This window comes from Chanodichthys erythropterus, chromosome 12 (assembly GCF_024489055.1).
Source record: "Chanodichthys erythropterus isolate Z2021 chromosome 12, ASM2448905v1, whole genome shotgun sequence".
Taxonomy (NCBI): domain Eukaryota; kingdom Metazoa; phylum Chordata; class Actinopteri; order Cypriniformes; family Xenocyprididae; genus Chanodichthys; species Chanodichthys erythropterus.
In genome coordinates, this window is record NC_090232.1 from 33,245,355 (window position 1) to 33,259,495 (window position 14,141).

At 37.4% G+C, this 14,141-nt stretch overlaps 2 protein-coding genes across 3 annotated transcripts; one reads left to right on the forward strand and one right to left on the reverse strand.

The window, feature by feature from the left end:
- Positions 1 to 2,249: 2,249 nt before the first annotated feature.
- Positions 2,250 to 7,554, reverse strand: cntf (ciliary neurotrophic factor). 2 transcript variants are annotated; one of them, XM_067403850.1, is made up of 4 exons: positions 7,421 to 7,554; positions 7,194 to 7,320; positions 3,608 to 3,901; positions 2,250 to 3,488 (listed from the first exon to the last, which is right to left on the reverse strand). In XM_067403850.1, exons 2-4 carry the CDS (start codon positions 7,302 to 7,304, stop codon positions 3,300 to 3,302), a joined length of 594 nt encoding a protein of 197 aa, XP_067259951.1. In that variant the 5' UTR covers positions 7,305 to 7,320; positions 7,421 to 7,554; the 3' UTR covers positions 2,250 to 3,299. The 2 variants fall into 2 exon arrangements, with proteins under 2 accessions (XP_067259951.1, XP_067259952.1); XM_067403851.1 differs by lacking the exons at positions 7,194 to 7,320; positions 7,421 to 7,554 and adding an exon at positions 4,524 to 5,010.
- A 3,413-nt stretch (positions 7,555 to 10,967) lies between these two features.
- si:ch211-113e8.11 (uncharacterized) lies at positions 10,968 to 14,141 on the forward strand. Its single transcript, XM_067403407.1, has 2 exons — positions 10,968 to 11,153; positions 13,496 to 14,141. The coding sequence occupies exons 1-2, from the start codon at positions 11,080 to 11,082 to the stop codon at positions 14,139 to 14,141; spliced, it is 720 nt and encodes a 239-aa protein (XP_067259508.1). The 5' UTR covers positions 10,968 to 11,079.

Genomic DNA, 14,141 nt, shown 5'->3' on the forward strand with positions numbered 1-14,141 from the left:
CAAACCTCTGACGCACACATCTAAACACACCCTTCCCCCACCCTCATCCCTCTCTCTCTCACACACACACACACACACACACACACACACATAGGAGCGCGCCATCACACACACACACACACACACACACACACACACACACACACACACACACACATAGGAGCGCGCCATCACACACACACACACACACACACACACACACACACACACACACATAGGAGCGCGCTATCGCACTCACACACACACACACACACACACACACACACACACACACACACACACACACACACAGAGAGAGCCTACAAGTGTGCATACAATCAGACAATCTAGTATGGAAAAAAAAAACCTCTGCATGCACATTCTCATAATGGTCAGATAACAATGACATTTTAAATGCATACAGAAATTCACCAATTAACATTTGTACACTTACACAAATCTCAAATCATATTACACCCTAGACATAACACACATATGTTATTGTCAATTAATAATTCTCCCTTCGATCTCCTTGGGCCATACACACACTCATGCATCAACACAGGTTTGTTTTGCTATCAAAGTGAGGACACAGGCGAAATGGTTTTTATACTGTACAAACTGTACATTGTATCCCCCTACCCCTAAACCTACCCATAACAGAAAACATTCTGCATTTTTAATTAAACATTGTTTAGTAAGTTTTAAAGCTATTTTAAATATGGAAACTCATGAAATGTCCTCATATTTCATGTTTACATCGTAATACCAGTGTATTACCCATGTCATTATACAAATTTGTGTCCTCATAAATCACACACACACACACACACACACACACACACACACACACACACACACACACACACACACACACACACACACACACACACACACACACACACACTCATCCATCCATGTTGATGCATCTATCATTATGAGGATATTCCATTGGTGTATTGCTTTTTATACTGTACAAACTGTATATACAAAATTGTATCTCCCTACACTAACCTAAAATAACAAAACATTGTTTAGTATGTTTTAAGCCTTTTTAATTACAGGTTTACAATGTATTACCAGTGTAATACCTATGTCATTATTCAAATTTTTGTCCTCATAAAAACAAGCACACACACACACACATTATCATGTTTCATGGGGACTTTCCATAGACATAATGATTTTTATACTGTACAAATATTTATTCTATCCCCTATCCCCAATCCCAACGCTAACCCTAAACACAATCCTTACAGAAAACTTTCCACATTTTTAAATTAAAAATACATCACTTAGTATGATTCATAAGCTGTTTTCCTCATGGGGACCAAAAAAAATGTCCCAACAAGAACAAGTATTTCAAATATTGCCATCTTTGAGTGGACTATGTCTATTATGTCCCCATAATGTAGGGTATACCTGAACCACACACACACACATTTATTTTTGTGAATTGTGAGGACATTCAATAGGCGTAATGGTTTTTATACTGTACAAATCTATCGCCTTGCACCTAAACCTACCCATCTTTTTTCACATTTTTACTTTCTCAAAAAAAAAAACTCATTCTGTATGATTTCTAAGCCTTTTGAAAAATGGGGACATGGGGGTAATGTCCTCATAAGTCACCCTCTCCTTGTAATACCTATGTCATACCCATGTCATTATACAAATTTGTGTCCTGATATGTCACAAAAACGCACACACACACCACACGATCCGACTCTCACACAGATTCTCCCTCCTACGCAAGCGCACACACATTCCCCCTTTCTCGCCTTACACACACACACACACACACTCTCTTACACACCCCTCCCCCACCCTTCTCTCACACACATCCTGCCTCACGCACACATCACATACTCACAGTCACATTCTCTCTATTCTCTCACTCTGTAACTCACTTGCACATACATACTCAGACAAATACACATGCAATAACACACACATACACATCCCTCCCCCTTTCACAGGCATCCTGCCACTCTTCCAATACACACAAATACACACACAGATCACAAACATACACTCCACCCCCTCTTCCAAACACATCCTGCTTTTCCTTTATCACAGTTGTACACACACACACACACACACACACACACACACACACACACACACACACACACACACACACACACACACACACACAGAGTAATCAAACTACTAGTTATTGAGTGCAACCTGTTTGAATGACAGTTCAGATATTGCCATTTATTGCAGTGCAAGTTTAAAACACATATATTAAAAATAATAATAAATAATTAAATGGTAATGTTTTTCTTTATTTACCAATTCCAGTCATCTTCATACAATAACCAGGTGCTAAATCCTTAATGCTCTTCCACTAGAGTTCTCCTCGATACAGTACGTCTCTTAAGTCATAGGCCATACCAGGCTTACTAATATATTTTGACTAGATATTAAACATGTTAAAATCAGTGTAAAGGTACGATGACTTCAATCATCGCGAAAAAGGGCTTGTCTGTAGACTTTTCTCTGTCACTAGATGACCAGAGTCACGTCTGACAAGTTGACCTGGAATAAAAAGCAGAACTTTATGCAGCCAGCAGAGGGCATGAGTGCTCCATGAGTGTGGATGGGGGAATTAATCCAAACAAACATCAACAGATGGTACACTTAATAACACTGCACATGTAAGGAATAAGAAGCATTTCTATGATAAATGTGAAGCAGCCTTTTTAAGGTATACATCGTTGCTTGTACAGTAGTTCAAGATATCTGTATCAGTAGGTTATCATTTTGAAGAGAAATTTCCTGGGATTGTTCCCTCAAAAAAAGAAAAGAAAATTTTCTGTCATCATTTACTCATGTCCATCCAAATCTGTACATAGAATAAGATGAATATATTCAAATATTTTCTTTTGTGCCCCACAAAAGAAAGTAATGCACACAGTTTTGGAACGACATGAGGGTGAGTAAATGATGACAGAATTCTCGTTTTTGTGTGAACTATCCCTTATAAATGCAATAAATGCATACAGCAAGTTTGATATCCGAACAAAAAAGGAGATATTTGGTCAACAATCTTAAAAGGTAATAAAACCATACGGTACAAGAAATATATTAAAATAGCTTTCATAAAATAATATCTTGTTCAGATGTTCAGACCCACCCCTGCTGCTTTCCACATGCTGGAATGCTGAATTCCAGTGACCGCATCCAGATCCTCTGACTCTCTACATTCTCCATGCTGTAATGAAATTCCTTCTCCTCATTCTTATCATTCTGTCCTCTTCCGCTCCACCCCTTCACTCTCTTTTTTTTTGTGTTTGAAGTTCACATATCTAGTCTCACTTCCTTATTTTCCCGGCGCCACTTCTTGTCCTTCGGGACATTGTCTTTGGTGCTTTCACCATCTCTGCTGGCAGAGAGCGGAGGGTGTCTGATGTTTGGCCTGTCCAGTGCACGAGGTCCTGCAGCACTCGCACAATCCACATCTTCAGACCGAAACTCCCACTGGTCGCCTGACCATCCAGCTCCTTTCACACAAGCACAGACAGTTTGTTTATTAAAATTAAGATGCTTTCATCAGAAATCTTTACATTTATGAGAAAACATTATATTTAAAATGACGTGTTAGACACTTTAACTCCAGCACCTCTTTAACTTCAGCTTCAAATTTCTGGCCATCCACTAGTAGCTGCTCTGTGCTTGCCAACAGGTGGCCCAGACGGTCCCTCACAGTTTTCCGTTTTCTCCTATACTCGCTGTCTTCATCGGAAAATTCTGCGTCCTCCCGGGTAATGACATCTTCCAGAAGTCGCAGACACTCCTTGAGCGCAGCGTGCAGGATAGATATTTTTTCTGCATCTGACAGCTGAGGAACCAACGGAGGAGTGGATACTAAATAATCTCCGGCAACCGGTGAGGACGGCAGTGATTCACTGTTTCTCTAAATGGTAAGACAAAGGGAATGAAATGTGGTTACAAGGAACGGTGAAATACCAGATGAAGGAAATGGTAAACAAACGTGGTAAACACATGACAGTAAGTAAAAGCAGCAATAAAAAAAATAAAATAAAAAAAGATAGAAGCAAGCATACTTATATTCCCTATATAGTCAACATACAATTTCCAAAGGTCACCTAAACACATATTTAAAACTTCCAAAAAGTTGCTATCTTTTTGAAAAGATAATTCAATTTTTAGGATATTAAACCTTTTAACAACAACAACAAAAAACACATTGCAAATACTGTTAACACTTTATTTTTCAGTGTCCTTGTTACACATGTTACATGAATTTACTATAGTAATTACTGTAAATTGTGCATAATTACATGCAACTAACATTAAATCACACACTAAGCATAACACTAACCCTATAGTAAGTGCATTTTGTTAATTCTTCTTACACAGTATTTAAATGTAGAACTACACTGTAACACGGACACCTTAAAATAAAAGGTTACACTTTATTTTAAGGTGTCTTTGTTACAATGTAATTATACATTTAAGTGATATTAAAGGTTTAGTTCACCAAAACATGAAAATTTCTGTCATCTATTACTCACCCTCATGTCGTTCCACACCCGTAAGACCTTCGTTCATCTTCGGAACACAAATTAAGATATTTTTGATGAAATCCGATATCTGTCTGACTCCTCAATAGACAGCAATCAACCACTTTCAAGTCTGGAAAGGTACTAAAGACATCGTTAAAACAGTCGACATGACTGCAGTGGTTCAACCTTAATTTTATGAAGCGACGAGAATACTTTTGTGCACAAAACTAAATAATGACTTTATTCAACAATTTCTTCTGTGTCTTTCTGGTACGTTGTTTACATTCAGCGCTTCCAGGTTCTACATCAGAACGGCGACTCATTATTGGCCGGCTCCTGCGTCAGCATCACACGCGTGTGTCGTGCTGCTCAGCTTTGGCCAATACTGAGCCAGCACTCGGACATAAAAACAGAAGCCTTCAAAGGATAGTTCACCCAAAAATGAAAATTCTGTCATCATTTACTCCCCCTCAAGTTGTTCCAAATCTGTATAAATGTCTTTGTTCTGTTGAACACAAAGGAAGATATTATGAAGAAAGTTTGTAACCAGGCCACTTTGGGGCACCATTGACTTCCATAGTAGGAAAAAAAAAACTACTATGGAAGTCAATGGTGCCACAAAACTGTTCAGTTTAACACATTTTTCAAAATATCTAGATATAAGAAAATATAATATAAGAAAAAACAATATATAAGAAAATTATACAGATTTGGAACAACTTGAGGGGGAGTAAATGATGATAGAATTTTCATTTTTGGGTGAAGTATCCCTTTAACTGTGCTTACTGCTGCAACTACGTAAGGATGATGACAGGGAAGAGAAGAGATTGTTGAATGATTATTCGTTATTTTTGTTTTGTTTTTGCATACAAAAAGTATTCTCGTCGCTTCTTGAAAGTGGTTGTTAAATTGCTGTCTATTAAGGAGTCAGACAGCGATCAGATTCCATCAAAAATATCTTAACCCTCTACAGCACAGCGTTTTCTTAAGCCCTATGTTTAGTAAATTTTTCTTTAAATGATTACAACCAATTAGAAAGGTTGAGAAAGTACCAAAGAACAGTTCAGTAAGGTGTTGGAGTCCATATCAAGCACCTTTAAGAGGTGGGACGTCCTGTTCTGACACATGGTCACAGGAGCACATGGTGTGAGAAGAAGGCAATATTATTTGCTTTAGTAATCTTATTTAAAATGACATTAACTGTACATAAAAAAATATGTGTGTGTGTATGAAGGTGTAGAGAAGCCTTTTGTAAGGTTTTATGAAGTTTTTTTTTATTTTGCATGTTCAGAAATTCAGTTTTTCTTTTCGTTGCCTCAGGGCAACGTTGTGCGATAAGGGGTACTTTTCGAGGAGGTTTTAGAGAGTACCTCTCATTGGCAACAATGTATTATAAGATGGGAAGATGCAAGATTCCTGGGTGTGCAGGAACACCCAAAGTGATGTGCAAAAATTGTAACATACACCACTATGTCACAGCAGAGAAGAAGTGCTTTTTGAAGTTTCGTACAGAGTGAAATCTTATTACATGAAGTACACAACATAGCACACTACATGATACAGTCCTATGCATGTATCAAATTCAATATATTAATGTCTTTTTTCCCTTTTTACTTAATGATTTCTTGAATGTTTTTTTTTTTTTTTTTAATTGATTTTGATGATAATTTTCTCTATGACTCTGTACCATTGTCACACAATGTTGCCCTGAGGCAACGAAAAAATATTTAGGGTTTGTGGGAGGGTGGGGGGACTTTTTTTTTTTTTATCAATAAAATGTTCCCAAATGAACCAAAAAATTATGTGGAATATTTTTTTTTTCATGTGCCATCAACATGTGTGCAGAAGAGGGTTAATTTGTGTTCCGAAGATGAACAAAAATCTTACGGGTGTGAAACGACATGAGGGTGAGTAATTAATGACAAAATTGTCATTTTTTGGGTGAACTAACCCTTTAAGTAACTACATGTACTTACTATAGGGTTAAGATTAGGGTTTGGTTGGGTTTAGTGTTAGATGCATGTAATTATGCATAATTTAGTTAATACTATAGTAACTGCATGTAACATGTAACTGACACTGTAAAGTGTTACCAAATGAAGTGTAATTCAAATATTGAAAGTCTGATGTTCATAGAAGCGTGTAGTTGGCATATTATTAAGTCACTAATTAATAATGTAGCACCCTCTAAAGCCAGGCTGGTCCTCCGGCAGAGCAGCTCACTGGGTTGAATAGTAATCAGATGTTGCTCACCTATTTCCAAAGATAAAAGAATCCACTATACATTCCAAACCGCTCCCAAGTTTCAGGCAATTCTTTTCAGGAAACAAGCCGAAACTCTAAAGTACGTTTGAACATAACTGGGAAAACAACAGAGGAGTTGGTGGACCTGAACAATTTGGCAGGAAACCAAAATGTATTTATTACTGGAACAATCGCGCCTTATCCGTCCACTGCGCGCACCGACAAGCCTGGATCACACACAGCAGCTCAGACAACACTGTCAACTTCTGTAACAAATCATTTGCTGCCTCCAGACATTCTTTTAACTAAATGTCATGATGTCGATGACTTCAGTTTGCGTCGCACACCAAGCCATAATTAGGAAAGACTCAACAGTTAAATATAATAATCAGATTAGGCTAGTTCTGTATAAATAAACTCTCTTTTGAGACTTACGTATGACTCCAGGAGTTGGATGCATTCCTTGTGAAGAAGCCGGGCTAGAGTTGCGGTTCTCCCTGCGTGGCCCCGCAACCCATGACGACCGTTTGTACCTCTGCCAGCCATTTATACTCAAAAACACCTAACGTTTGAAAAATAACGTTTGAATCAACAGCAGGAATAAACCAGCACTGAAGGAATAAATCAGCATATTCTTGTTTTATAGCCTCATATAATACTACCGTAGGCTGTAGAGATGTTGAATGGACCCTCAGGCGCTGTTTCTCACTCCTTATATATTTGCAGTTATTTCACTGTGACCAAATATCTCGCATGACTTACAGCACGACTTCCAAAGACGCTGTTCTCCTGTTTTAAGATGTAGTTCTGAATTGTCCGTGGCTCCGCCCCCTATGGGAACGTGGTGCGTTGAGGGGCTGGGACGGATTTTCATTGGCTTAGAGTTCTCCTCATAGATATAAACGCAAACTGGAAAATATAAACAAATAAGAGGAAAAAGCACCCAATAGAGCTGTGTGTTTTAAAATTTCGAGCCTTTTGAGTTCCCCATGGCTTTTTAGAATGGCAGGTTTGGGTTTATGAGTAAAATAAGGGCTGTGGTTTAACATTAGATGTTTCACAAACATGAATTGCATGGAATCATACTTCAAATGTGAATTTTGAGCATCACATGTCATGATTTTAAGTTTTCATCTGTTGGATTATTAGGATGTTTAAAGGGTTAGTTCACGCAAAAATGACAATTCTTTCATTTATTACTCATGCCGTTCCACACCCGTAAGACCTTCGTTCATCTTCAGAACACAAATTAAGATATTTTAGTTGAAATCCGATGGCTCCATGAGGCCTTCATAGGGAGCAATGACATTTCCTCTCTCAAGATCCATAAAGGTACTAAAACACATCTAAATCAGTTCATGTGAGTACAGTGGTTCAATATCAATATTATAAAGTGACGAGAATATTTTTGAAGCGCCAAAAAAACAAAATAACGACTTATTTAACGATTTATTTATCTAGTGATGGCCGATTTCAAAACAATGCTTTAGGAAGATTCGGAGCACAGTGAATCAGTGTGTCGAATCTGCTGTTCAGAGCGCCAAAGTCACGTGATTTCAGCAGTTTGACACGCGATCCGAATCATGATTCGACACAGAAGAATCATAACGCTCCGAAGCTTCATGAAACAGTGATTTGAAATCGGCCATCACTAAATTTTTTTTTGGCGCACCATACTCTCGTCGCTTTATAATATTAATATTGAACCACTGTACTCACATGAACCAATTTAAATATGTTTTTAGTACATTAGTGGATCTTGAGAGAGGAAATGTCATTGCTCCCTATGGAGGCCTCACAGAGCCATCGGATTTCGGATCTTAATTTGTGTTCCGAAGATGAACGAAGGTCTTACAGGTGTGGAAAGGCATGAGGGTGAGTAATAAATGACATTATATTCATTTTTTGTGTGAACTAACCCTTTAAGTAGCAAAGTAGGCTACATGTTTGCAAATCAAGAATTGTACAAAGAACCCTGAGTCCAGAATGATCCTGAGGACATTTTAAAGGGATATTTCACTCAAAAATGAACATTCTATCATTTACTCCCGCTCAAGTTGTTCCAAACCTGTATACATTTCTTTCTTCTAGGAAGATATTTGGAAGAATGTTTGTACCCAAGCTCGCCCCCCATTGACTACAATAAAAAATACTATGGCAGTCAATGGGGGGCAAGATCTGCATACTACAAACATTCTTCCAAATATCTTCCTTTGTAGAAATGTATACAGGTTTGGAACAACTTGAGCGGGAGTAAATGATGACAGAATTTTCATTTTTGGCTTAACTATCCCTTTAATGTAAAAGTTGATTTATAATTCACTTTAAAAAGAAAATGCATTGATTTATTTTGTTGCAAGTTGCTCATATTAAGTCATGACAAGATATTCATATTTAAATACAGAAAAACTACACTGGTAGCAGAAAATATAATTAAATTAGCCAAATTTATAAATTTGTTTAGTGATGGCCATTTGAATTCTGCACAAATCTGCTGTGCTTCCTGATAAAATCTGTGGTCGGACAGCCTTTTCATGATAGCTACATAAACACAGAAGGAATTGAGGTCAAGGAAGGGTGGTATAATAGGGTGGTATTTCACTTTTTTGTTTTTCTAATCTTATCAGTGCCTACAACTCCTTGTTTTACAATAGGGAGGCAGGGAAGTGTTGTAAACTTTTTTTTTAATGTCTGTAACTGAGTCAGGCGACATTTATCTAAGCTATGTGTCTCAAACTTTAATATAATAATCCCATATTTGTCTGCTACAAGAATCAACCTATCCTTAAACTTTGTGATCTGATGTCAAGAGTGCTGTTGTTAAAACCTTAGTGTAACATTAGTAGAAAACATGGACATTTTAAATTGTGCATGAATTTTATTGTGGAAATCGATTTTACTTTTACTTCATAACAGCGTTATATAACCTCCTCTCTCTCTCTCTCTCTCTCTCTCTCTCTCTATATATATATATATATATATATATATATATATATATGTGTATATATATGTATATGTATATAATTATAGGTTATCCATGCACAAATGATCATTATCTTAAATAATACTCTGTCTGGAAATCAGTAATCAGTAGTATTTGGTCTAGTGTTCATAGTCTGAGGGCCCTATACTGAAGCGGTATCTCGAATAGGCAATGGGGAACACATATTCTAGCATTAAAAAATGTTTCTTAAAGCACTAAGCCCCATTGGGTCTTTCTGTTATACATCCCTGCCCATTCAAATGATCAAATAAAGTGACATTTAAACATCTTTTATTTTTATATGTTTATGTAATACACCAAAATTGCAGATTCATCAGGCAGTCAGTCAGTCAGTCAGTCAGGGCATGCAAGCTGTGAAACCTTTGTTTGCATTTTGTATCATCCCTAGAAAGTTGCCGCAGCTGTGGAAAAGTGATAGATCCAAATATGTGTCTGTTTGCAGACTGTGCATGAGAGAAGATACACGCTATTTCCATATTCCTTCCGCCACTGATAACAGCTGCAACGAACACTCATCTTAAAACATTAAAAATACATTCCAGTGACTGATTGCCATTCATTGTAATGCTTGTTAATATACTGGATCCAGTTTAAATAGATAAGATGCTTCTTCTGTAGATGCTGTTCCACAAAGCGGTGGAGACAAAATAGTAAATCTAATAGTAAGTGTCCCATCAGTGCCCATCATAAATGATGCATATGTCTATCACCACATTAATCCCAGTGTTATTTTAGTATTATTTATATATTGCAGTATTTATTAATATTTTGAGTTGGCTTTTATTTTTTTATTATCAGTTTTCATTTTCATTTTAGTAGGCCTACGTTTTTTAGGCCTAGCCTATGTGCATTTGTCATTTTTATTAGATTTATTTAGTATTTTTTTTTAATTTTTAATAATTTCTCTATTTAAATTTTATTTTCAGATTTTAAAATATCCTAGTTTTAGTTAATAATAACAACACTGATATCCTCATTGTGAAACCCACAGTGTGAATCTGTAATTCAGTGCATTTCTTTAGGCATGTTGTTCAGATTTTAAAATGTCAGCCTGTATAAACCTCGTCTGGTTTCACTTTTTTCCACACCATCTGCTCATGCTGAAATCGTTGTCGCAATACCATTCCGCGCCTCTGGATGGCGCATTTTTATTTACTTTTTATTTCTACTACAATCTGTTCAGGGACCAAGAAGAAACACTGACTTCCGGATAAATAAACGACTGACAATTGAACCTTTCAGAACGATTCATGTTGACAAGACTTTGAACGGATTTGGATCACAGTTGTCATTAACCTGTCCTATATTTGAGTCAATATGAATTCGCTTGTGGGATACGGTGTTTCCTCCGAGTCAGAGGATGAAGAGAATGGAGAAGACAATCAGAAGGAGTAAGTAATTCATAATTAATTAGACAAATACATTATACATCCTTTTTAAATCAGTATAGGTGTTTTTCATTTCAAAGAAAGCCAAGTGTGGAGAATAGCATCTTTCCACAGTCGAAAACTTGAATCTTAAAGGGATAACTCACTCATTTACTCACCATATGAAATAAACCCATAATGACATTCATTCTTAGGTGCGAATATAACGTTATATATTTATATATATATATATATATATATATATATATATATATATATATATATATATATATATATAAGAGATATATTCCGTACAATAAAGTGTGTTAGTTCACCCAAAAATGAAATTTCTGTCATTAATTACTCACCCTCATGTCGTTCCACACCCGTAAGACCTTTGTTCATCTTCAGAACACAAATTAAGATATTTTTGATGAAATCTGAGGTTTTTTTTATTATCCTCAAAGGAAAGCAAAGAAATTACCACATTCAGTGGCCACAAAGGTACCAAAGACATCGTTAAAATAGTCAACGTGACTACCGTGGTTCAACCTTAAAGCTGCAGTCCGTAACTTTTTTTGGTTAAAAAGATCCAAAATCAATTTTTGAGCAAGTACATAACCAGCCAGTGTTCAAAACTATCTCATTATCTTAGCTCAATTCACAACGGTAATCTTGTAATAATGTTTAATAATAAATTGATACTGGTGGATTTCTGTGGGAAATTCGAGATTGCAGCAGTTCGTCTGTGTGTCATTACATCACGTCCGTAAACAGAAAGAAAGGAGTCCAGGCTAGTTGGTTTTATCACGTGAGGATGCTGCTGGCAGCGGATCATTTATAGCGTTTTCTCACAGCAGCTGAAATAATTAAACTTATCATTTTGATGGCAGATTGTAATCCAGAAAGGTCCAAATGACAATCATCAGTGATAACTGGAGATTCACCCGTAGTCAAAAAGCAAAAGACTTCAGACTGTGGAGTGGCTACAGAAATTGAAATCTACAGGTAACGCTAATATACACTAAATACACAGTCACGCAATGCTGATGTTGTTAACATTAACAATTTGAGAACAATATAACAATAATTTGCACGGTTTGGCATGATCCCAGCTAAACGATCGTTAGATTTAATCATCATTGGCAGCGTGATTTATTGTAGGCCTGATGCTTTTTTCCTCAGTTGGTCAAAACAAAAGTGGCAGAAATGTTACTTACTTGTTCAGATGATATTTTCCAGTGAAAATTCTTATATTGGTCATATTTGCAAGACTTAGAGTCTGTGATTCTGAAGTTCAGTATCCACACCGGTGCAAACATTAGATTCATGGGCACAACACGCGTACAGACAACTGTTCCGCATATGACTGCAGTTGCAGGTTTCAAACAGAGATGGTGACAAAGAGGAAAAATCACGGACTGCAGCTTTAATGGTATGAGGTGAAAGAGAATACTTATTGTGCGCAAAACAACAATAACGACTTCATTCAACAGTTTTTCCTTTCCCTGTCAGTCTGTTACGCAGTTGGCGCAGTGCTGCGCTTCTGTGTTTACATCCAAACGCTGGCCGGTTATTGGCCGGTTCCTGCGTCGAAAAGCGCTGCAAGGAAAATAGCGAAGCAGAATGATGGGAGAGATGAATTTGTCGAATAAAGTTATTTTTATTTTTTTTTTGCACACAGAATATTCTCGTCACTTCATGACATTAAGGTTGAACCACTGTAGTTACGTTGACTATTTTAACAACTTCTCTACTTTTCTGGACATTGAATGTGATAATTTCATTGCTTTCAATGGAGGATAAAAAACCTCTCGGATTTCATCAAAAAATATCTTAATTTGTGTTCCGAAGATGAACGAAGGTCTTACGGGTGTGGAATGACATGAGGGTAATTAATGACAGAAATTTCGTTTTTGGGTGAACTAACCCTTTAATCACCAAAAAATAAAAAGGCACCATAAAAGTAGTCCTTATGACTCCTGCACTGTTTTCGAAGACTTCTGACCTTATGATAGCTTTGTGTGAGAAAAGGCTGACATTTATGTCTCTATTCACTAAAAATCTAGTTTATGAGTTGCGGTCATCATTCAGTTATGTTGTGTGAAAGAGCTCATCTGCTAACTGATTTTGTGTATTGAATTGAATAAAGTGATGGGTTTTGAAAGACAAGAATGAAAAATTATGACAAATATATTTTTTGTTTTTGTGCAAACTACTTCTCTGATGAACTGAGAAGTTAGGAAAGTTTTGACAGCATGGTCACCATTCACTTGCATGAATAAAAGGGTAAACTATTCCTGTAATGAGCTAAGAAGCTTCAAATATCACTTTTTAAATAAACACCTTTCATTATTCCCACTTAGGTCCTTCAAAAAGACTGATTGTGCTGTAGAGGAGACAAAAAGCCGTAATTTCCTGTTGGAGTCGGAATCACCTTCCAGTGAGTCTGAATCTGGTCCAGAGAATGAGGATCAAGAGGAGGCGCCTACTGCCAACCGCTCCTTTTCCAAGTCCTTGCTGACCCCATCCGTGCGTCCTCACACTCACAAGCTCCCGCCTCCACCTCTGGGAGGCTCCAGCTCAGTTGGAGCGCTTACAGGCAGCAGTGTGTTTGCTAACCCCTTCAAGGAAATGGCTGAGGAAAGACTGAATGTCCTGCAGAAACATGTACCTCTTACTTTACAAGCCCGCCCCACCCAGATAGGCGGTAAGCGCATTTGTGTGGCCTACAGGAAGGATGGTCGCTGCCGCTTTGGAAGCCGCTGCAAGTTCGCACATGACAGCGATCTGCAGAGTAACTGTGTGGTCACCTCTGATAATGGACCAAAGGATGATGCCAGTGTTGCAGGTTCACACAGTCATGATCCGCTGGCTTCTTGTGTCGAAGACACAGAGACAGACGGAGAGAAAGACAATGAACAACGAAAGAAAAGAAGAGTGGGGGTGAATGATTCTCTCATTCCTCCAAAACGTGCACTCAAGCAGTATGCCAGACTCTCACACCCCTAA

Bases quoted from the DNA above. Each gene is read 5' to 3' on its own strand.
- cntf (XM_067403850.1), bottom strand. From the start codon at position 7,304: ATGGCTGGCAGAGGTACAAACGGTCGTCATGGGTTGCGGGGCCACGCA. The intron at 3,902-7,193 runs GTAAGTCTCAAA...CTTACCATTTAG, and splicing joins TCCAACTCCTGGAGTCATAC to AGAAACAGTGAATCACTGCC. The intron at 3,489-3,607 runs GTGCTGGAGTTA...CTTGTGTGAAAG, and splicing joins TTGAAGCTGAAGTTAAAGAG to GAGCTGGATGGTCAGGCGAC.
- si:ch211-113e8.11 (XM_067403407.1), top strand. From the start codon at position 11,080: ATGAATTCGCTTGTGGGATACGGTGTTTCCTCCGAGTCAGAGGATGAA. The intron at 11,154-13,495 runs GTAAGTAATTCA...ATTCCCACTTAG, and splicing joins GGAGAAGACAATCAGAAGGA to GTCCTTCAAAAAGACTGATT.